Source organism: Scatophagus argus, chromosome 21 (assembly GCF_020382885.2).
Source record: "Scatophagus argus isolate fScaArg1 chromosome 21, fScaArg1.pri, whole genome shotgun sequence".
NCBI lineage: Eukaryota > Metazoa > Chordata > Actinopteri > Scatophagidae > Scatophagus > Scatophagus argus.
In genome coordinates this window covers 18,793,826-18,818,269 of record NC_058513.1, presented here as the reverse complement: position 1 = coordinate 18,818,269, position 24,444 = coordinate 18,793,826, and the positions used below count along the sequence as shown (strand labels likewise).

Sequence of the window (24,444 nt, the reverse complement as noted above, 5' to 3'; positions counted from 1 at the left end):
ATGAAGAAGCTTTATTAGAACAACTTTCCCATCATCTCAACTTGTGGTAAAGGTCTGAACATGTTCCAGTGTTCTGATTAGATATGAGATATAAGGTTTGACAGAAAGAACATGACACAGGCCATGGAGTTTAAAATGAACCAAAGTAGTTGTCATTACGTAAACCCACTATTACAACTATAACATGATATAAGGAATACGCATGACATGAAAGAGGGAACGCAGTGGAGACAGAAGGGTCAGATACACATTCAAAATGTATTAACATTTTCAGGATTGAAACAAGAAATATACAGGATTGCACATAACATAAGCTTTAAGAGTACTGCCAAGTAGTCAGCATCTTCAACCAATTGTCAGTGCTTTGTCAAGAAAATGTGGATTATGGGAATATAGTGAGCAAAAAATGGTTTGCAGAAGAACAAAGCCAAACTTCTTGACAAGGAAGGAGGCAAAAAGTGACTGCGCAAAATGAGCAACTACTATCGCCGGTCTCCACATGTGTTGATTTTTATAACATTTAAAGTCCTCAAACCCTCAGACAGAGTTGTGATTCACACTACCAAGGAACAGTGTCCATCATGTCAGCCTAGAGGGTTCAGGAGAGCAGAAGAAAAAGCCTCAAGCTGTGAAAAAAAGAGTCCACACAATAAGAAGAAATTGCACTGAAGCCCAAAGCGAAAATTTCCAGGGGGCCATTCTGACCACTGTTCATCACCAATATGTTATAATGTATAACATTTTGGTGAAAACAGCCCTCGGGCCCCAAGTCTCAGGGGCGGCTAGCCTAGCGGCTCAGGGCCCCAAGTAGTTGCCTGCCTTGCCTGTTGATAAGCTGCACCCCTGGACATAGTGTATTCTTGATGAGTACTGCCAACTAAGTGTCAAGTAAATCCTCTTAATGGGAATATAGCCAACAAAATGTGATTTCCACAAGGGCAAAAACAAACTTAAAAAAGTTCAAAAAAGTTCATGAACAAACATCCAACATCCCACAAGAGCTACAGTTTTGGAGATGACCCAGTTGTCTGGCCATCACAACTTGGCTCTTGTCAAAGTCGCTCAAATCCTTACACTTGCCCATTTTCTCTGCTTTCACGTCAGCTTCCAGGACAAAATGTTCACTGAACATTTCCCAGGAGCCACTGTAATGACAAACTCAATGTTGTTCATAATGGATGAACATAATGTTCATAATGTTCTCCATTGCTGTGAAATCCTGTACGTTTCCTGTCTCAATATCTGAAAATGTTATGTTATGTTATGTCATGTTATGTGTTCTTTATATCATGTTATAGTTGTAAAAGTGAGTTTATGCAATGACAACTACTTGATCTGAGTCATGTTCCATATGTCAAACCTGTGTCATATCGTAGGTGCAAAACCTGTTTCTGGTTTCAGAGTGCTGGAACATGTTTAAACCTTTCTCACATAAATGCTGAGAAGATGGGAAAGTTTTTCTAATTAAAAATGATTGATGGCAGATGACAGCAATTTTTTCCTGACAAGAACAAAATGTGTTTTTAAAAATGCTGCACAAAAAAAGAAACACGGAGAGATTTGACAGACAGGCATCTGTGTATTTAACAAAAAGAACTTTAAACAGGACTGCAGGTTTAATGATTATTATAATTATATCTAAATGTTATTCTGTCTTCATTTCTTGAATTGAACAGAATTAACATGATTCAAGTAGTCAAATGGTGAATAATTGTAATCATGGTTAAAACAATGACTCCTAATCCTGCAAGTTATCCAGAAAGGTGTGACTCTGAGTGATGACACTTTTGTACAAATCATCCTTTTACAGGGGTTTCATGTACTCCCTAATAAGACTACATGCATGATTGAAGACTCTAAGCTTTCAAATACAGTTTGCCTGTACTAACGGACCCATCGCTGTCTTTGTGATCTTTAATGATATGTTTTTTAATTGCCACTGGACGCTGTGTCCGTGAAATCTCTGACTGTGCGGAAGTGAACAGGGTAAAAGTAAAGAATGTTTAAAATAAGAAAGCCTATTTCAACAACAAAAGAATTCAGATTCAGATACAGGTGGAGCTGACAAACCTTAAAACAGTGTTCTTCTTTCAGTCCATCTGGCTCGGCTTGTGGGATGTGACTACAACAACGAGCAGGACAGGCAGACCATAGATGGATGTTCTGGGAGACTCCAGGCAGTGATAACCAAACAGCAAACAGCAACAGATATTTCTTCTTATTGTGTGGACTCTTTTTTTCACAGCTTGAGGCTTTTTCTTCTGCTCTCCTGAACCCTCTAGGCTGACATGATGGACACTGTTCCTTGGTAGTGTGAATCACAACTCTGAGGGTTTGAGGACTTTAAATGTTATAAAAATCAACACATGTGGAGACCGGCGATAGTAGTTGCTCACTTTGCGCAGTCACTTTTTGCCTCCTTCCTTGTCAAGAAGTTTGGCTTTGTTCTTCTGCAAACCATTTTTTGCTCACTATATTCCCATAATCACATTTTCTTGACAAAGCACTGACAATTGGTTGAAGATGCTGACTACTTGGCAGTACTCTTAAAGCTTATGTTATGTACAATCCTGTATATTTCTTGTTTCAATCCTGAAAATGTTAATACATTTTGAATGTGTATCTGACCCTTCTGTCTCCACTGCGTTCCCTCTTTCATGTCATGCGTATTCCTTATATCATGTTATAGTTGTAATAGTGGGTTTACGTAATGACAGCTACTTTGGTTCATTTTAAACTCCATGGCCTGTGTCATGTTCTTTCTGTCAAACCTTATATCTCATATCTAATCAGAACACTGGAACATGTTCAGACCTTTACCACAAGTTGAGATGATGGGAAAGTTGTTCTAATAAAGCTTCTTCATTTCTGCTGTGTGATGTAACCAGTATGATTTTCAACATACATGAAGCATTTAGGGCAAACAGGCAAGTTGGGGCCAAATAGTAGTTTCATAACTAAAGGTGTTTTCAAGGGAGGAGACAGTGGAAGAGAGTGTCTGACAGGATATAAATACTCTCACAGCATCAGGGATCATCACACTGGCAGCTCCAGCTGGAAGCCAAGAAGAAGAAGAAGAAGGAGAAGAAGACTCGCACACAACTCAGCTCATCAGCTCACACCTTCACCAGGTGAGGACAAAGTGGGTGGACAGAAATGGAGGATGACAAAAATGCATTTATGTTTAGACTTTCACTGAACTCCAATTTGTGTAAAGCCATCACTGTCAGACTAATCTCTATAGAGGAAAATACTGCATGTGTAAGTACAGTGAACTGTCAGCCTTCCTGGTTTTTGTTTTTATCATCCTTCCTGTTGAGGAAACTTGATTCCCAGTGTTAGGGACGACAGTGTAAATGAAGCACTGAAGTCTGTGTGGTCACTTACAGGTTGGAGAAATGGCCTCTGATAACATGAAGGTTGTTGCCCTGGGTCAACCTTTCACCCTAGGAATGCTCTATGATGCTCGGAAAAATGAGCTTCTCCCAGGTAAGCCTTGACTTAAACTTAATAAAACTAAACAGGCTTTTCAAGTCCAGCCAGCCAGAAATCCTCTATTGGATTGAGGTCTGGGCTTTGACTTGGCCCCTCCACCTAGCATACCTAGACCTGTATGCTTCAGGTCTTTGTCTTGCTGGAAAATAACTTCTCTCTCAACTCATGGTTCTCTTGCAGACTGAATAAAAAAATTGAATTGAATCACATTGTCCTCCAGGATTTTCATAGATTTCGCTGCATTCATTGTACCCTCTACCTTTACAAGCCTTGCCCAGCCTGCTGCTAAGAAGCATCCCTACAGCACGATGCTGCCATAATTATAGCGAGGAATACTGAATAACCAGTGACTGGACCCTCCAGAAACATGTGTCTTTATACTACAGTCACTGGAGAGACATTCACTGTAGTCGGGTAATCTCAATTTCAATAATTCTGAAACTACCAGCACCAATTGCTTGGACCTGTGCTGAATTAGTTCAGTCCGTTTAAAGGGGATGAATATTTCACAGGAAACCGAGGTATAAAAATAAAAGCTACAGTAAACCAGCAAGATTCTAAAAACCATCAAGTTCAGTTCCTTTCAATTCAATTCAGTTTATTTATATATTCACAACAAAAGTTATCTCATGACACTTTCCAGTTAGAGCAGGTTGAGAAGAAACTCTTTCATTAAATTGTAAATAGAGAGAGCCCAACATCCCCCCTTGACCAAGCACTTGGCAACAGTGGCGAGAAAAAACTGCCTTGTAGAAGGCAGAAACCTCGGGGCAGACCCCGACTCAAGATGGGCGGCCATCTGCCTTGACGAGAGAGAGAGAGAGAGAGAGAGAGAGAGAAAGATAGACAGACAAAGAGAGAGGGAGAGGGGGTGGGGCGTGAGAGAAGGAGCACACAAGCAGAGATGCATAGCAGCAGTAATAATACCAGAAGTACTGGAATTGTAGATAATGATAATGACAATGAAGTATACGGAAGGTACTATGGTGATTATGATAGCAATATTAGTAACAATAATAATGGCAGTAGCTACAGCAGAGTAGTAATGGTACTAAAAAAAAAGATTATTTTTTCAATAAGGAAAGATTAAAGATTATGACTGAACAGTAGTAATCACAGTAACTTTCGAGCAGGACTGCAGCAGGAGGTCCATCCACGATCCATGAGAACCTGAGAGAAAATAAAGCACAAGGACATCAGGTGATGTCAAGGGATGAATCAAACAAACAAGCAAATGTATTAGTTGCTGACAAATTAAGAACCTGCAACATGCACAAACATAAAGGATTATGATTAGGTCCTTTGTAATGTTATGTTAACAAAAATATTTTTCTGCTATTTGGTGTTTTTCCATTTTCTATAGGTTTGAGACTGTGGGATGATGAAACTCTACAAGCAAATATAACTGAAACCAGTAAGCCCTTCAGTGAATTTGAAATTACCGCATCTGACACCATTGAATCCAGGTCTTCGATGCTGAATGTTGATGCTTCTCTCAAGGCCAGTTTCCTTGGGGGACTGATTCAAGTTGGAGGATCTGCCAAGTATCTGAATGACAAGAAACAATTCAAAAATCAGAGCAGAGTGACGTGTCAGTACAAAGCTACCACCAACTTCAAGGAGTTGTCAGTGTTAGACCTTGAAAACCTGAACACCCAGCAGGTAGATGTTATTGAGAAGGGCTCAGCAACTCATGTAGTCACAGGCATCCTGTATGGGGCAAATGCTTTCTTTGTGTTTGACAGTGAGAAGTTAGAAGACAGCAGCGTTCAGGACATCCAGGGCAGCATGGAAGCTGTGATAAAGAAGATGCCCTCATTTAGTATTGAGGGCAGAGTTGACATCAAGCTGACAGAAGAAGAAAAAGCTCTGACCAACAAATTCTCCTGCAAATTTTATGGAGATTTCATTCTTGAAAGCAACCCTGCAACATTTACAGATGCAGTGAAGACCTACGTAGAACTTCCAAAGCTACTGGGAGGGAATGGAGACAACAGTGTTCCACTGGAGGTCTGGCTGATGCCACTGAACGTTTTTCACTCTAAAGCAGCTGGGCTGGTGAGTGGGATCAGCGTTGGACTGGTGAGGAAGGCACAGGATGCTCTGCAGGAATTAAGAGAAATCAGAATGAGGTGCAATGATTCTCTGGTTGACAAAGTGGTGCAGAATTTTCCACAGATTCAAGCTGAGTTAACCAGATTCCAACAGTTGTGTGAGTACTATGAGTCCAACCTCAAGCGGACCATGGCAGAGAAATTCCCCCTCATCCGTGAAGGTAAAGAAGATGAGAGCTCAGTAAACCAACTCCTTGAAGACAGACAGAAGTCACCATTCAGCTATAAAAATCTAGACAAGTGGCTGGATCAGGAAGAGAGACAAATCAACATCATCAAGTCCTGTGTAGATACCTTGGATGGAATGAAGATTGTCCAAAGTCAGTCAGAGCTGGACAGAGAGGTTCTTGCTCCAGGTGTAGAGGAGGCCCTGTGCTTTGTTTTCACTTCCCTGGAGACTCCTGACCCTGGTCTTGATGTGATGGCAGCCTTCTTGGAGTCACGTGAAGCAGAGAGTACCAGTGAAGACCTGTGGTACTACTCAGATGAAGTGATAACCAAACTGAGGGGAAAAGCCAAAGATGTCAGGGATCTTGCCAAAGGACTGAAGGGCAGCAGCCGATTTCTTTTCCTGATAGGAGCCATTGATAACAACAAACACAAAGGAGCAACCATCTACCATTACAGAAATGGCATCCTGGTCACTGATGACTTTTCAAAGTCCGACCTTCCTCCTGTGAAGAGCATCACAGACAGTAAAGATTTGATTTGGTGTAAGTAATTGAAATGCTTTGAGTAAAAACTATCCTGTATAATTTCCTCTCCTCCAGAAACCTGTTTGACCATCACAACGATTGATAGCACATTTTGTTTCCTCTCTCCATCAGATGCCACTGATCTCACCCTGGATCCAGACACTGCATACAACAAACTCATTCTGTCTCAAGAAAACAAAAAGATATCCTTTGGAAACTGGCAGTCGTATCCTGATGTCCCAGAGAGGTTTAATGAACTTCCTCAAGTGTTGTGCAAAGAGGGGTTAACTGGGCGCCATTACTGGGAGGTGGAGTGGAGCGATACTTCAAATGATTCTGTGTATGTATTGTTAGGGTACAAGGGAGTTGAGAGAAAAGGAAAAGGTAAAGGGGCCGAACTTGGAAATAATGATATGTCGTGGGTTTTTGGCAAAAGATCAGATGAAAACACACTTAAGACCTTTCATAATGATAAGGAAATAAAATTACCTATTCCCTCTGGAGGCCTCAATAGAGTTGGGGTGTTCCTGGACTGCCCTGGTGGCACTATGTCCTTCTACAAAGTCACCTCTAACAGACTGAGTCACCTCCACACCTACAGCGCCACATTCACTGAGCCTGTTTACCCAGGCCTGTGGGCTGCACGCGACAACAACTATGCAGGCTTTTGTTTATTTGCATAAGAACAATGACAAGGATTTGTTAGATCCTTGGTCTGTTATATGCGCTTACATTTAAAGTTAAAGAAAAACGTATCACCCCATTTTAGCCTCAACATGTACCACCTACTAATTAGTAAAAATGCATTCAAATCCAGAGGGAATGATAGGATAATTAATGGTGTCATAAAGTGACTATACATGTCGTTATGTTTGAGTTTGACTTTTAAGCCTTTTTCCCAAACTGACTTTTGCTTCACAACTTCATAGTCAGTTTGAATTTCTCTCAGCTATTTTTTATGGTAATTTTCTATCCTATTGATGATTAGCTTCAATCAATCACATCAGTATGCTGAAATAAAAAGTCATAGCTTAGCTGGTTGGGTTGAATTTATTAAGCCAGGCATAAGATTACCTTAAGTGCATATTGATGAAATTTGAGTGTTTGCTCCTTTTCTTCTTTGTGCTTTGTGTATCTTCTTAAATGACAAGAGGAATCTTTCAGTTTTTCTCAGGTGTGTACCTTAAATCTGGCATCAGTTTATTAATTTAAACCACTGCTCACAGCATTTTGTCAGAATTTTAAACACACTGCTGATGTTTACTGACACTGAAACACCTGTTGGATATGTTCACTGTTCTCTTGAGCAGAATATTCAATAAAGTGGAGACCTCAGCTTACCACTGTGTGCTACGTCCTTATTTCCTGTTGATTTCAAAGTTGAGTGTCACAAAGGTTTAAAGCTCAATCCTTTCTGGAACTTGTAAATCATAAATCCAGGACATAAAGTGACTTTCTCTCTTCACTGTATCATATAATATCACAGAGGAAAGTAACATATGTTAAGCCTGTACACGATTTTTAACAGTATGTTTATTAGCTTTTCTGAATTCAGAAAGGGCTGCCAGATTTAGTAGAACTGATCTGATCTGAGTGATCTGAGCCTTCACTGGTCTGAAGTAGCAATTCTCAGCAGCAGATATCTTGGAGTGATCTATAAAGGTCATCCTGGTAATAGAATTCCTTATCAATAAGAAGCAAAATAAGTAAAAATCAAAACCTCAGGATCATTGACAGACTTACTACCAGCCTTCACATCACTGGTTGTTATCACATTGGCACAATTATCTCTTATGTTCTTATTATTAAAAAAGTACTTCTTACAAAATGTAGTGTGCTGTGAGGTGCACAATCCAGTTTCAGTTTTCAGTAGAGGTCAAGTTTCAAACGTGTAAATCTCACCAGCAAATCATTTTGACTCGACTGATATAAGGACTTACAACAGAAAGTTACAACTGAAAACATATCTGTGATGTGCCAAACAGTGAAAACTGATTGAGAATCTGTGAATCACAAACTGGTTTGTGATGAAGGCTGCACATAGAACGAACATGAACCAATCAAGAACCCTGGTCCCTCTGGGATTTAAAGCTAAAATGGCTTAAATCTAAAGCCACATTCATCTCAACATTCTTCATCACTGCTCTTTACAGTTGAGGTCAAGTTTCAAGCATTTAAATCCCATCACCATTCTCAACAGTCTGCCCCACATCTTTCATGGTTTGGACTCACAGCTTGAAACAATTTTTCCTCTCCTTTAACATGATATTCATCTCTTAAAACACAGTCTACATAGTGGCTGCAGTTTCTTTTTTACCTTTGAGGCAACTCCAAAGTTAAGATCATCAAAGTTCCATCCATTAAAGGCGCTGTTCAGCCACTCAGACAGAATGGACATTTTTTGTTAAAGAGTCAAATCCTTTATGTTTTACTAATTCAATTCAGTTTTATTTATTTATCAGTTTATAGCACAAAATTGTCTCTGGGTGCTTTACAGAGACCCAAAGCCTGAACCCCCGAGCAATCAGACAGTGACAAGGAAAAACTCTCTTTTAACAGGAAGAAACCCTGAGCAGGACCCGACTCACAAGGGAGAACCATCCTGCTGATAGTCGGCTGGGTGAAGGAGGAGAAGAAGAGGTAGACAGGACAGAGAGGACGAAAGAGAGACAGAAACATACATGCAATAAACATCATACAGTACAAAAGACAAACGACAGATTTTTTTAATTGGAATGCTGAAAGGCTATATATTGTATTTCTTTGTTTTTTAGCTGATATGTTGTTCAGGTTCAGACAGGCAGATGTGGTCTGTCAGAGGGCCGGATGCAGTTCAACATGTAGATCTGGATGGAGAGAAACCTGCAGAAAGATACAGAGAGAGAAAGAAAGGGAGGGAGAGACACAAAACTACGAGGAGAACTGGACACACAGTTAGTGACATAAAATAATGAATTATATGTTGATCTGATGAGGGGAGAGGAAGAAGAGGAGAGGAGGTGGGGGAGTAGAGAGGGTGGTGGTGTTGTGGAGGTGGGGGTGTAGAGATGGTGGTGGTGTTGGGGAGGTGGGGGAACTGCTCGGTGGATCAGGTTTGTGTCCCCCAGCAGCATAGGCCTACAGCAGCATGGCTATGATAGAGATTAAAGATTAACAGTTAGTCACACCTGTTCTACCTGTGGCTGTCTGTCAAGAAGTGACTGTAACTATGCCTACCAGCCCTACACACTTTGTTTGGTGCTAACTATATGCTTTACTAAACAGAAACATTTTAAGTCTGGTCTTAAAAGTGGAGGTGGTGTCTGCCTGTTGAACCCAGATTGGCAGCTGGTTCCACAGCAGGGGTGCCTGATAGCTAAAAGCTCGTCTTCCCAGTGTTCTATTGGGAATATATGGGACTATTAGATCCTGCAGGTATGATGGGGCGAGTCCATTTAGGGCCTTATATGTAAGTAGGAGAATTTTAAAGTCTATTTTGAATTTTACCGGAAGCCAGTGAAGAGAAGCTAAGATGGGGGAGATATGATCCCTTTTACTGATTCCTGTTAAAACTCTAGCTGCTGCATTCTGGATCAGCTGCAGGTTATTAATAGAGTAATTTGGACATCCTGACAATAGTGAGTTGCAACAGTCCAGCCTAGAAGTAACAAAAGCATGGACAAGTTTTTCAGCATCACTGAGAGAGGACACCCCTAATCTTAGCAATATTACGAAGATGAAAGAAGGCAGTCTGTTTAATGTGATGAATAAATGACACGTCCTGATCGAAGATAACGCCAAGGTTCCTCGCAGTCGTACTGGGGGCCAAAGTAATGCCGTCCAAAGAGAGAATATTATCAGCTATTCTGGTTCTAAAATGTTTGGGGCCTAGAACAATGATCTCAGTTTTGTCTGAGTTTAATAATAAAATATTGGAGGTCATCCAGTCCTTTATGTCCTTAAGATATGCCTGGAGTCTGGCTAACGGCTCTGTTTCTTCAGACTTTATGGATAAGTACAGCTGAGTGTCATCAGCATAGCAATGAAAGTTTATGCCGTGTTTCTGAATAATATTTCCTAGAGGGAGCATGTATAAGGTGAACAGGATTGGCCCGAGCACTGAATCCTGTGGAACACCAAGGTTAACCCTTAACTGTGAAGAGGAAACATCATTAATATGAACAAAGTGAAATCGATGTCTGGGTCAAGTTAAGGTTTCTTTAGGTAAAGGCAATACCAGTCACTGAGTGTGACAGCTCAGGACAGGAAGGACTTAGCCCAGGTGGTTAGATTAGATTAGATTAGATTCAACTTTATTGTCATTACACATGTACAAGTACAATGCACCGAAACGCAGTTTGGCATCTAACCAGAAGTGCAATAAGCAGTAAGTGCCAGATATACAATAATTTACAGTATGTACAGGGTATGTACAGGTGTCTATGCTACAGATATAATATAAACATGATACACAGGTAGTTGTCATAATATACAGGGATTCTAAGTACTATGAACATACTATACAGATGGATATGTGCTTAAATGTGCATCCAGTGTAGGCGGAAACTATAACACAATTTACAAATGATATTTACAGATGTTAAATTAACTATAAATCACTAGTGCAATGGACCGTATGGTGTGTACAGCGATAGGCAGTAGGCTAACTATATTAACAGTGAGGTAGAGGAACTAGTGCAACACTCAGTACGTAGTACTCAGTTAGGATAGGGTGGTGTAGTGGAGTGTGGTGTAGGGTGAGGGTGTTAGTGGGGGGCTGAGTTCAGTCAGGAGACAGCCCTGGGGAAAAAGCTGTTCCTCAGCCTGCTGGTCCTGGTCTTGAGGCTCCTGAAGCGCCTGTAAATAGACCACGAGCAGGGTGGAAGGAGTCCTTGAGGATGCTGCGAGCTCGACGCAGACAGCGTTTCCTCTGGATGTCTTCAAGGGCTGGAAGTGGAGTCCCTGTGATGCGCTGGGCGGTTTTCACCACTCGCTGTAGCGCCTTGCGGTCTGCAACCGAGCAGTTCCCATACCATACTGTGACACAGCTGGTCAGGATACTTTCAATTGCACAGAGGTAAAAGTTCACCAGGATGGCTGAAGACAGATGGTGTTTCTTCAGTGTCCTCAGGACAAAGAGGCGCTGGTGAGCCTTCTTCACAAGGCTGGAGGTGTTGGTGGTCAAGGTCAGGTCCTCTGAGATGCAGGTCCCCAGGAACTTGAAGCTGGAGACACGTTCAACCGTCATCCCATTGATGTGTATGGGGGCATGCGTGCCTCCTCTCTCCCTCCTGAAGTCCACAATAAGCTCCTTTGTCTTGCTGGTGTTAAGGAGCAGGTTGTTGTCTGCACACCATGTGGCCAGGTGCTGTACCTTCTCCCTGTAGGCTGTCTCATCGTCGTTGCTGATGAGGCCAATAACTGTGGTGTCATCAGCAAATTTGATGATGGAATTGGATCCATGTGCAGGCCTACAGTCATGGGTGAAGAGGGAGTAGAGGAATGGGCTCAGCACACGCCTGTGTTGAGTGTGATGGTGGAGGAACAGATGTTGCCTGACCTAACATGCTGAGGTCTGTTGGTCAGGAGGTCTCTGATCCAGTAGCAGAGGGAGGTGTTGATGCCCAGATCTCCAGGTTTGGTGATTAACTTGGAGGGTCTGACGGTGTTGAATGCTGAGATGAAGTCAACAAACAGCATCCGTGCTTATGTGTTGTTATTGTCCAGGTGTGTGAGCACAGAGTGCAGTGCTGTGGAAATTGCATCCTCTGTACTCCTATTGCTGCGGTAGGCAAACTGATGTGGGTCCAGTGTGGGTGGGAGGTAGCTCTTAAGGTGTGACAGAACTAGCCGCTCGAAGCACTTCATGACAATGGGTGTGAGTGCAACTGGGCGGTAGTCATTCAGGCATGTTGGGCTGGAGTGTTTTGGGACTGCTACAATGGAGTTGAAATGTTTTTGAGGCATGTTGGTACAGCTGCTTGGGCAAGGGACAGGTTGAAGATGTCCGTAAAGACCCCGGCGAGCTGCTTCGCGCATGCTTTTAGCACGCGACCAGCGATGCCATCCGGGCCAGCAGCCTTGTGTGCGAGCATAAAAGTCATTTAACTCATTCAGAACTCATTCAGAAAGGAAACATCTGTGGCTGTCATGGACGAGTTACCTGTTTTGTAGTGACTGATGACCTGGATGCCCTGCCACATGCGTCTTGGATCGGATTGGCTGGTGAGGGCAGCACAGGGGATTGTGGGCATGCCCCACCCCAGCCACACGCACACACAATCAAACACTCTCAGCACACCATAGACTGGCACTAGATGCACTTCATTCACTTCACTTTACTTTGTGTTTTATATTTTTATATTTTTGCTGTTATTTATATGTGTACATTTGAGCCAAGAATCTTTACAAAATTTCGTTTTGCTTGCATAATGACAATAAAGACTCTTGATTCTTGATTCTTTACTTCCAACTGGAGTTTCCAATGTGAAGCATAAACATTATTTGTTTATTTTAGGCAGGTAACAAGAATACTAAATGGCAAATCAATAATGCCTTTTATTGACCACTTGAAAGGTTGATCACCACACATGGAACTTTATTAGTTGGAATCAACTTTTTCATATGTTTTATGCTTTTTCTTTTTCTAGGTTTCAGACATTTTTTCAGATGACATGATGATGTTGTTCATGCAAAAAGCCTTCAGCAGAAAGATGAAGTCAGTCTTTTCACAAAGTGACTGACTGATCATGTAAGAGTTCACAGCATATCAGTTTCATTTATTGGTATTATACTGTGAAGAAAACTGATAACTTTGGCACAGTCAACATTTGAAACTACAGTAAAAGAAAGCATACAGTGTTGAACTCAGGTCTCCACTTTATTGAATATTCTGCTGAGGAGGACAGTGAACATATCCAACAGGTGTTTCAGTGTGACAGGAGTCACATATTGAAAGGATATGCACTTTATCCACAGAATTTCAGTACAAACAGCTGAGCAAATCAAGAATTACAACAGAAAGTTACAACTGAAAACATATCTGTGATGTGCCAAACAGTGAAAACTGATTGAGAAGCTGTGAATCACAAACTGGTTTGTAATGAAGGCTGCGCATCAAATCAACATGAATTCTAATCAAAAATCCTGGTCCCTCTGGGATTTATTTAATACATTGTTTAATTGGTAAAGCATATTAAAGCTACAATGACTCTAAAGTTGCTGCTCTTATATGAATCCAGTCAGGACTAAGTAATTGCCACATTTTCCAACCCAGAAGCATGGGTACACAGACTCAGTGAACTTGGCCTGAAAGGTGTAGAGGTGAGTCGGGTCACCAAAGGAGACATTGTAGAAGGACAGAGTGCCAGCATCATAGTTCAGTAACACCCCAACCCTTTCACAGCCACCACAGGGAAAAGGACCCTCCCACACCTGACCATTGTGCCATGCTCTGAGTACGGGTTGTGGTGAACCAGGTGCAGCATATTGGCCAAAGCACCACGACATGGAATTGTTTCCAAACTGGCTGTCTGAGCTTGTTGATTTTCTGTCAATCTCACCGTATGCGACCCCTACATAAACAGATTCATCAGGACTGGTGCTCCATTCTACCTCCCAGTAAGAGCTCTCCTTCAGGCTGTCTCTAGAAAACACCTGAGGATTTGCAGCAAACCTCTCTGGGCGATCAGGATATGACTGCCATGCTCCATATGTTGCCTTTCTGTTTCCCTCAGACAGAGTGAGGCGGTTGTTTGCAGTGTCTGGATCCAGCGTGAGATCACAGGCATCTGATGGAGAGAGCAAAACAAAATGTGTTAGTACTCATTCTGCTGGCCATTAGTCATTAATAAGCTGTATTATGACTCAAAAAGCATGGACACGTTTTCTTGTCTTCGTATCATGTGTATCAATGTTAAATAGGTTGAAATAGTGTTACAGCTTTATGAAATGGTTTTTAAAGTTCCTGTTAGCAGAGCTGTGACAGGCACATATATATAGAAATATCTTTTAAACAAGAGAGTAGTGGAGTCAAGACTTACATGCCATCAGATCACTTTTCTGAACATCAGCAGGTGCTTTGGTCTTTGAGGCCATTTCTCCAACCTGTTCAGAAATGTAAGGTAAGTGAACACACAGCCTTCAGTACTTCATACAAAAATCTTTCACACAACAGCCAAGAGGTACAAAAACTGCAGCTTCCTGTGGTAAACATTAAACATTAAGGTGTTTTGTGTTTTTGTCACCCTCCGTCTCTGTCCACCCAGTCCTCACCTGGTGAATGTGGTGGTGTGTTGGTCAGCTGAACTGAGTGCGAGTCTTCTTGACTTCCAACTAGATCTTCCAGTGTGATGATCTCTGATGCTATGACATTATTTATATGCTGTCACATAGTCTCTTCTGCTGACTCCTCCCATAACACGCCTCTAAACATGACAACATGCATTTAAATTTTTCTGCAAAAGTACACTTCACTGCTTTTATGAATTCCTATTAAAAGTCTTCACTGCAGTATGGGCAGATATGGATGTATAGTAATTCTAGTTGTGAGTAAGTTCTGTAAATCAAAATCAATCAAATAACCAACGACAAAAGACATATTAGCTGCTGTACACGAGATGTCCAAAAGAATCAGGCCACCATAACCAAAGAAATTGTTTTATTAGACATTAATGAAAACGTTGAGATTCTGTTTAAAATAAGCCCATGAATGTGGCTGGGATCTCAGGGTTTGAACAGAGCTTGTTTGCACTGACTGATCCATCACAGTGTGGCTGAAGAGGACAAACTTTTCAAACTCTTTTCTTGAGGAGCTTGTTCTGCTTTTTTACAGAAAATGACACCGAACAGGAATTGAAATTGGGTTCATGTTTTGCCACTTAGGAATTTAAAGGACCTTAACTGTTGTTCAGAGCTAAAGTCTGAGGCTTGACACACAAATCTGGCACGTTTTCAGAAAGTTAGCCACAAAGAGGAAGTGACAGGGAGTTCAGCTTCTGCTGATGACTGAGTCAGCAGACACGGAGGTGAATAAAGAGTCTGACACAAAGATTTTAACTTCTGCAATATCTGGTGTCTACTGTTCCACAATACTGTCTCCTCATGCTGTGTCTCAGATTCAGTTAGGTCTGCAGAACATAATCTGAGCTGGTTATTATTTTGATGATTTCCACAGCATTAGTTTCTTATGGCCTTAAATTAGCAGTAGTTGCTGTTTTCTTGTATTTGCAGCACATGTTGTAAAATTGGTGAAAATGTTTTCTTAATTTCTTCATCTTCTTTAGGTGTCAATTTAGATGTCAGTTTTGTCTGTTTCTATGTGTTTTCTGAAGCTGCACTGCTTTTACTCTCACTGGCCAACACAGTATTTCCAGACCTTATTTGTTACAAATACATTTTATTCAAGTACGAGCAACAAAAAGTTTTCAACTTAAAATGTCAATTTAAAAAAAATAAAAAATATCTGGAAACATGAAACAGGGCACTTTTTGCCACTACTAATATTTTTCTTTATGCAGGACTAATCATGTAAATTGTTTGTTGTTATGAATTTCTCTGTGTTTGTGTTTGTCATAAAAAGGAGAGCTTCATCTCAGTGAGATCATCAATATTTTTTTACACAACACATTCAACCACAGACCTCATTGTGAAAAGTTTTCAAAAGAACCATTTTTTTCCATAAAAATAGTTCCAGTTAAAGCTCTGTATCAGTATATTACCACTACAGCTCGTCTTGAATATGAAGAAAGCATCAAAGACTGTGAGTGTAATTCAAATAATTCCCAACACTTTCCCAAATGCCATATCAGCTCAGCACTGAACACCATCATCCCACAGCATTTGGTGAGCAGTTTGGGTCCCCTGGTTTCAGCACACCTCTGTTTAACTGGCTGCTTGACTTCTTTACCAACAGACCCCAACCTGTGCAGGTGGAAAACAATGTGTCCAATGTGCTCCAGTGTCAGTATCTCCCTGAGCACCCCCCCCCAGGCTGCAGCCTCAGTCTGCTGCTGTTCACTATGATGACCCATGAGTGCAGCGCCAGGTCCGCTACTGATCACATTGTGAAGTATGCAGATGACACAACAGTTGTGGGCCTCATCTGGGATGACTACGACCTGACCTCCAGAGAGGAGGTGAACCAACTGGTGGCCCTGAACGATCATCATCGACCTCAGGCACACCCACACACTACTCCTCATCAACAACACCGCAGTGGGTGTAGTCAGCAGCACCGAATTCCTGAGGGTGCAGATAACAGACACTCTGACCTGGTCTCTTCACACCAAAGCTCTTGTAAAGAGAGCTCAGTAGCACCTGCACTGTCTGTGCCAGGTGAGGAGAGCACACCTTCCTCCTCCCATCCTCACCACTTTCTGCAGGGGCACGACAGAGAGCATCTTGACCAGCTGCATGTCGTCTGGTCAGCAGCCCACAGTGCCTCAGACTGGAAGTCCCTGCAGAGGGTGGTGGGGACAGTGGAGAGGATCACTGGGGCTTCACTTCCTGCTGGTCTCTGGAAAGAGGATCTACAGCGTTCGAAGCATGACAGCCAGATTTGGCAACAGCTTCTTCCCGCAGGCCATCAGACTGTCGAACTCCCAGTAATCCCCCGAAGCATTTGCATACATACACACACTCATATTGGACTGTTCCCTGCTCTACATACTGGAGTACAAGTTTACATGCTACTGCTGTGCAATATATGTCATGCAGTTTTTTTTTAATTAATCTACAGTACTTGCAGCTGTTCTGCATTTTTGAGCCAGTTCATCAAAATTTTGTCTGAATGACAAAGTCTACCTAATCTAATCATACAACTGAGTATGTCACTGACCTGTCGCTCTTTACAGGTCATGATTGTGAAATTTCAGTGAAGTGGACGTCTCTGCACTGACTGGAAATCATGAAACTTTCGCACCAACTTATCAGTCAGTGCATCTTTAACCTTTTCTCCCCCACTGACACATCAACAGCTAAGAAGTCATGTGGTGCAAGTTGTCTGTGAACAATGAAGTAATCTGCCCTGATAAACAATGTGCTTCCTAACTGTGTCTTAAAGGCACCATTTAACCTGCTGCAGATCTGCAGAAACTGAAATCTCTTATATTTACAACAAAATTAGCACATAAATGTGTGTTTTTCTTTTTGAATTAAACCCTCTAGAAACAGGTGATTGAATGGTTCCACATGTCCAGGAGATGAAACGCAATCATAACAATATTTAAGTTGGTAAACAGGCAAAAATGATAGTGTTCAACAGGGTGTCATGTCTCCATCACAGCTGATTGGAGTTGTCCATAAATGTTGTTGGACTAGAGACACCACCTAAAGCATCGTTATTTGAAGGCAACAAATACACAATATTCAGATCTCCAGTTTATGTTGTTTTATTTCATTTAATCAGACAACAAACATTAATCAGATGTTACAACAGATTTAGAGAGTCACGTCAACACGATAACATTTTGATCAAAGCAAGCTGAGGCTGATGTCATCTCGTCTTCCGGTCAGGAGGACAACTTTAAAAAGTCCTCTGAACAACAACACTCTCTTCTGAACATCAAGGTTGCGGTCACTGTGTATGTAATGCACGTCTCAAAAGCTGAAAATCCACCAACACATATGCTAATGTAGTCAACTATTTCTAATAATTTCTAATAGTTCTATTAATTTTGAAAAGAAAATAAATTTGGCAAAACACAGCATCAGATTAGGAAGCTTACAAGTGAAGATAAAAACTGTTATAACTTGTTATACCTTTATATGCAAATAAAGACAGATGGCACCACATGATCAAATATGACAATATTAACGTATGTTGCATTCAGTACATTTTATATCAGTTATTTAATAGTTTGTATTATGTTCATATTTGCATTCTTTCTCAGTGTGGGTATTTCCTGTTCATTACAACTTGGCTTTTATTTTTGGATCTTAAACTTAATCACAAACTCAATCTCAAACTTAAAGATTATAACAAAGCCGTCTTTCTGACTTCCTGGACAACTTTCACATCATATTTGAGCTTCATTTTACTTCACTGTTCCCCAGTAACTGTTTTATAATATAAAATGAAAACACATCATTCTGTTGTAGTGACAAACTGTTTAACCGACTCCCGAAGAGAAAATCATTACAACTTAGGTTTTAATTTTTATGCAGCTATGTGATGTGACCATCAGGCTATTAGCTCCACACCCATCATGCAAAGCTTTCAGACTATTGATCACCAGTTTATAGTGGCTATTATATTGTGTACTTGCTTGTCATGCAATGAAGCTATAGCATGCAAAGTTACTAAGTTAAAGTTAAATCTTTGACTCAAAACTAAGGGTCAAAATGTGTTAAAGGTCCCCTTGCGAAACTCATGTACTGCAACTTTTAACAGAATCAGCCCCATATTCTACCATACACGAGATTTGGTCTCAGCCTCCTGTAAAACACATCTCTGGAAGATTAACTAAATAAATCACTACCGAAGAGTCAGCATCTTATATCTGACTAGATTTTAGAGGAGTTTGATCTCACCATATCGAGTTGGGTTTGAAAACCCAACCAAGAACGCAGGATAAACAGTTTCATGGAATTTGGTGTGAAAGGTGTGGAGGTGAGTCACAAAGTTAGAGCCAACCATGTAGAAGGACAGAGTGCCAGCAGGCCAGTCCAGATACACTCCTAGTCGTTTAAAGCCAGGAGAGGACACACTGACACGTTCCTTTTTACCATTATAAATTTGGTGATATCCACTTGTTACATAATAATCAAAAACCCAGGACTTTTCACTGTGTCCAAGTGAGCTTTCTAATGCCCACGTTCTCCTTGTGATGCCTCTATATGTGACACCTGCACGGACGTAACCACCCCACTCTACCTCCCAGTAATGGCGTCCACTCAGTCCCTCTTTGCACAACACCTGCTGATACGAGTCAAACCTCTCTGGTAGATCTGGATAAGACTGCCGTTTTCCAGATTCTGCTGCTTTCTTGTCTTCAGAAAGAGTCAGGAGCGGGTGTGCTGTGTCTGGATCCAGGGTGAGCTCACAGTCATCTGATGAGAGACCGATAAGTAATCTATTAAAATCATCCTTAATAATCATCCATAATAAATAGAAAGAAATAATTTATAATTTAATATGAATGGTATTATGTTTTCTCAATGACAGGGAACTGAATTTAAACCTATAATGCAAAATAATTAAGGGCAGTACAAAGAAAAGCCTTCAAACTTACTATGATGTTTAAGCCTAACCCAAAAAGTCTGAAAAGGAATGATAAATGGCAATATCTAAAAAGGAGGAAAAACAAATCAAAACACAGATTTAAAGTAAGCTGCCTGAGCTGTGCCTGAGGTTTGAATTCAGTTTGTCTCAGGAACAGCGAAGCAAGAAAAACCCTCCAAAAGAATTAGGGTTACATGTAAGCAGCAGAATAAGACTAAGGCATGAAGAGAACATGAGCACACTCGTGACTTACACCAGCGTAGCTCTCTTCTGTCTTGTATGGTCTCCACACGAGGCATATAAGGACGTGTAAAATCATCAATGATCTTGATGCCCTCCCTGTAATAGTGGATGCCTGCACCTTCTTGCTTCACATTTTCTATTGCTGCCACCAGGAAACGGACAGTGCGGTTCTTCATGTCTTTGGCAAGTTGGCAGAAAAGGTGGGCTTTTTCTCTCATCATCTCTGGTATGTCATCTGAGGTGTACCAGTAGCTTTTGGTTGGTGGTCTGAGTTTAGTAGGATTTCCAATTCGTTTAGGTGAATCCAAGAAGTCAGTTAACACCTTCAGGAAGGGGTCGTGGTCTACCACATAGGTGAAGACATAGCACACAGCATGCTGTACTTCTGAATCAATCAGCTCCATGTCCATCTCACTCTGACTTGAAACAACCTTGACCTTTGCTCCCTCCATAATGTCCATGCAGGACCGAATGACGTTGATCTCTCTTTCTTCACATTGCAGCCACATGTTGAGACTATTGATGTTAAATGGTGATCTGAGGTTTTCCTCAAAAACTTTGAGGAATGAAGCCTGATCTTCCTCTCCCCTTCGGAGGGACAGAAGTTTCTTTGCAATGGTCTGTCGGAGGTTTAACATATAATTGTTACGCAGGTTTTGGAAATCGCTCAACTTCTTTCTAATCTGTGGAAACATTTTCACTATTTTGTCCTCCAGTGAATCATTGCATCTCATTTCCAGTTCTCTTATGGCTTCTAGAAGGTTCCGAGCCTGCCTAAGTATTGGAATGCTGCTATCAGCAAGCAGCTGAGGTGCTTCAGAGTAATAATTTGTCAGTGGCATAAGCCATACGGTCAGTGGAACGGCCTTATCTTTTCCCATCATTTGTGGAAGTTGCTGGTAAGTTTGAACTGCATCTTCAAAAGTTGTAGGGTTGCTTTTAAGAATAATGTCTCCATGGTATTTACAGGAGAAGTTGTTGGTGATGGCACTTTCATCATTTGTTAGCTGGACCGCACCTTGCCCTGAAATTTCAACTGAAGGAATCTTCTTTATCATAGCCTCCATGTTGCCCTGGATATCCTGAACATTGCTAGATTCTGCTTTGTCACTGTCAAAGACAAAGAAAGCATTCGCCCCATAAAGAATCCCTATCACTACATGAGTAGCCTGGATGTTTTCAAATAATTCTGAATTTTCTATTTGGGTTCCAAGAAGAGTTATCAACTGTTTGAAATTAGTGGTCACTTTATACTGAAGTGTCACTCGACTCTGATTCTTGTGTTTCTTAGTATCATTCAGATACTTGGCAGAACCTCCAACTTCAATCAGTCCTCCCAGGAAACTGGCTTTCAGAGAAGCTTCAACATCCAGCAGATTAGACTTGTCATCAATGGCGTCAGATGCAATGATTTCAAATGCACTGCTAGGCTGAGGGCAGTCAAGGGTGTTTTGTTCTATATGGTCAGGTTCCCACAATTTGGAATCTGAAAGAAGCAAAGAAACAAACATCAGCCATCAGTTGGCGTAGGCCAGTCAATGCTTCAAGAATAAAATGCTCATTTGCATGTGTCAGTTTGTTGCAAGCTAGCAAGGGCTAACAGTCTGTCACTGTTTCAAGAGTTGGCATCTGTTCAGTTGGTTACTCAACTGAAATAATTTAGTAGCTGTTCAAATTGATTTTCAGTTTACCTGGGATCAGTTTATCTCGCCGACCATCATAGAGCGCCCCTAAGGTGAAAGGTCTACCAAGGGCAGCCACTACTAAGATGTCTGAAGACATGACTTCAACCTGTTGGCAAAGATCAACAGCATTTGTCAAAGAGACAGTGCAGACAGGTAAGTGAAAGATGTCCTCGTTAGGAAAGACAGTAATCTAACAGTATTACATAGACTGGGGACAGTAAAAGTCCATGTGTCCACCCAGTCTGTCCTCACCTGATGAAGTTGTGCAGATCAACTGTGTTGTCTTGACTTCTAACTGGAGTTTCCAGTCTGATGGTGTGTGATGCTGTGTGATTACTTATATCCTCCAGATAGCCTGCTGACTCCTCCCTCTGACACGCCTCCAGCTCACCTGGAACCTGTACCACAGCAAGGATTTTCCCACAGCTGATTTTCATTTTAGTAATATTTGATTGCCTGATAATTATGTTTTTAAACTCCTGTGAATTAACATGCAAAGATGTTGCATGTCTGGACAGTAATGAGCAGAGCCATATTCATATCCCCCACGGCTAACAGGCAGTAAATACATCCAAGAGACATTTGGACTCAGTCAGTCAGTGGACAGTCCATCTTGAAAACTACTGAACGTTTTATTTGTTTATTTTAGGCAGGTAACAAGAATACTAAATGGCAAATCAATAATGCCTTTTATTGACCACTTGAAAGGTTGATCACCACACATGGAACTTTATTAGTTGGAATCAACTTTTTCATATGTTTTATGCTTTTTCTTTTTCTAGGTTTCAGACATTTTTTCAGATGACATGATGATGTTGTTCGTGCAAAAAGCCTTCAGCAGAAAGATGAAGTCAGTCTTTTCACAAAGTGACTGACTGATCATGTAAGAGTTCACAGCATATCAGTTTCATTTATTGGTATTATACTGTGAAGAAAACTGATAACTTTGGCACAGTCAACATTTGAAACTACAGTAAAAGAAAGCATACAGTGTTGAACTCAGGTCTCCACTTTATTGAATATTCTGCTGAGGAGGACAGTGAACATATCCAACAGGTGTTTCAGTGTGACAGGTATTGAAACGATATGCACTTTATCCACAGAACTTCAGTACAAACAGCTGAGCAAATCAAGAATTACAACAGAAAGTTACAACTGAAAACATATCTGTGATGTGCCAAACAGTGAAAACTGATTGAGAAGCTGTGAATCACAAACTGGTTTGTAATGAAGGCTGCGCATCAAATCAACACGAATTCTAATCAAGAATCCTGGTCCCCCTGGGATTTATTTAATACATTGTTTAATTGGTGAAGCATGTTAAAGCTAGAAGCCTGTGAATATTCTCATTCATCCAGGTCATGGTTATCTCAAGGAAATTCAATCGAATGCAACTGGACTTAGTTATTTACTATTACTTATACAAATAAGTAAGTCCAGTTGCATTCGATTGAATTTTCATGTTAAAGCTACAATGACTCTAAAGTTGCTACTCTTATATGAATTCTGTCACGACTAAGTAATTGCCACATTTTCCAACCCAGAAGCATGGGTACACAGGCTCAGTGAACTTGGTCTGAAAGGTGTAGAGGTGAGTCGGGTCACCAAAGGAGACATTGTAGAAGGACAGAGTGCCAGCATCATAGTTCAGTAACACCCCAACCCTTTCACAGCCACCACAGGGAAAAGGACCCTCCCACACCTGACCATTGTGCCATGCTTTGAGTACGGGTTGTGGTGAACCAGGTGCAGCATATTGGCCAAAGCACCACGAGATGGAATTGTTTCCAAACTGGCTGTCTGAGCTTGTTGATTTTCTGTCAATCTCACCGTATGCGACCCCTACATAAACAGATTCATCAGGACTGGTGCTCCATTCTACCTCCCAGTAAGAGCTCTCCTTCAGGCTGTCTCTAGAAAACACCTGAGGATTTGCAGCAAACCTCTCTAGGCGATCAGGATATGACTGCCATGCTCCATATGTTGCCTTTCTGTTTCCCTCAGACAGAGTGAGGCGGTTGTTTGCAGTGTCTGGATCCAGCGTGAGATCACAGGCATCTGATGGAGAGAGCAAAACAAAATGTGTTAGTACTCATTCTGATGGCCATTAGTCATTAATAAGCTGTATTATGACTCAAAAAGCATGGACACGTTTTCTTGTCTTCATATCATGGTTTTTAAAGTTCCTGCTAGCAGAGCTGTGACAGGCACATATATTTAGAAATATCTTTGAAACAAGAGAGTAGTGGAGTCAAGACTTACATGCCATCAGATCACTTTTCTGAACATCAGCAGGTGCTTTGGTCTTTGAGGCCATTTCTCCAACCTGTTCAGAAATGTAAGGTAAGTGAACACACAGCCTTCAGCACTTCATGTACACTGTCTTCATCAGGAGGACTTTCCTCACCTGGTGAAGGTGTGATGATCAGCTGAGTTTAGTGCGAGTCCTCTTGACTTCCAACTGAAGCTTCCAGTCTGATTGTTCTGTGATGCTGCAACATTATTTATATCCTCCCATGGCATGCCTCCGGACATAACAACAACCACTATGTAGTGTAACAGGTAACCGTTTCAGTGAATGAGTCAGAGTTTAATACTTGACTTGCTTCCAGTGTTTCAAAAGGTAAATAAGCACACCTTGTTCCCAAGATGTCACAGTAACATAGGAGAGGCTTCAAGGAAACAAAATAGAATGACAGTTTTAACATAGAATGTAAAATGACAAATTTGCACAAAACCAAAGGCTGTTTATTTGCTGCTTTGCTTTATGTTTCAAGCATTGTTTTATTGAGAGCAGGGTGATGAAGGCAGTCATTCCACAGCCAAGAGAAAACAAAGGTTTGTTTGTTTGTTTCTTAAATTATAGATAATATGAATAAACCATATTGATCTCAACATTGGTTGTCATTGCTGTTACAGATCCAGGGCCACATAATTCAGACTTTTTTCAACCTAAAAGCATGAGTAAATCCGCTCAGTGAATTTGGTCTGAAACATGCGGGGGTGACTCG

At 41.2% G+C, this 24,444-nt stretch overlaps 3 protein-coding genes across 4 annotated transcripts; 1 reads left to right on the top strand and 2 right to left on the bottom strand.

Annotated features, from left to right (window-relative positions):
* Positions 1-2,902: 2,902 nt before the first annotated feature.
* On the top strand, positions 2,903-7,645 carry LOC124053232 (neoverrucotoxin subunit alpha-like). The gene is made up of 4 exons (XM_046378274.1): positions 2,903-3,131; positions 3,390-3,489; positions 4,859-6,322; positions 6,437-7,645. The coding sequence occupies exons 2-4, from the start codon at positions 3,399-3,401 to the stop codon at positions 6,985-6,987; spliced, it is 2,106 nt and encodes a 701-aa protein (XP_046234230.1). The 5' UTR covers positions 2,903-3,131; positions 3,390-3,398; the 3' UTR covers positions 6,988-7,645.
* A 5,499-nt stretch (positions 7,646-13,144) lies between these two features.
* On the bottom strand, positions 13,145-21,948 carry LOC124053234 (neoverrucotoxin subunit beta-like). 2 transcript variants are annotated; one of them, XM_046378277.1, is made up of 4 exons: positions 21,686-21,709; positions 21,440-21,539; positions 19,759-21,234; positions 13,145-14,073 (listed from the first exon to the last, which is right to left on the bottom strand). In XM_046378277.1, the coding sequence occupies exons 2-4, from the start codon at positions 21,528-21,530 to the stop codon at positions 13,511-13,513; spliced, it is 2,130 nt and encodes a 709-aa protein (XP_046234233.1). In that variant the 5' UTR covers positions 21,531-21,539; positions 21,686-21,709; the 3' UTR covers positions 13,145-13,510. The 2 variants fall into 2 exon arrangements, with proteins under 2 accessions (XP_046234233.1, XP_046234232.1); XM_046378276.1 differs by lacking the exon at positions 13,145-14,073 and adding an exon at positions 17,650-19,333 and having other exon boundaries at positions 21,686-21,948.
* Positions 21,949-22,896: 948 nt separating this feature from the next.
* On the bottom strand, positions 22,897-23,977 carry LOC124053239 (stonustoxin subunit beta-like). The gene is made up of 3 exons (XM_046378284.1): positions 23,841-23,977; positions 23,696-23,759; positions 22,897-23,491 (listed from the first exon to the last, which is right to left on the bottom strand). The coding sequence occupies exons 2-3, from the start codon at positions 23,748-23,750 to the stop codon at positions 22,929-22,931; spliced, it is 618 nt and encodes a 205-aa protein (XP_046234240.1). The 5' UTR covers positions 23,751-23,759; positions 23,841-23,977; the 3' UTR covers positions 22,897-22,928.
* Positions 23,978-24,444: the final 467 nt, after the last annotated feature.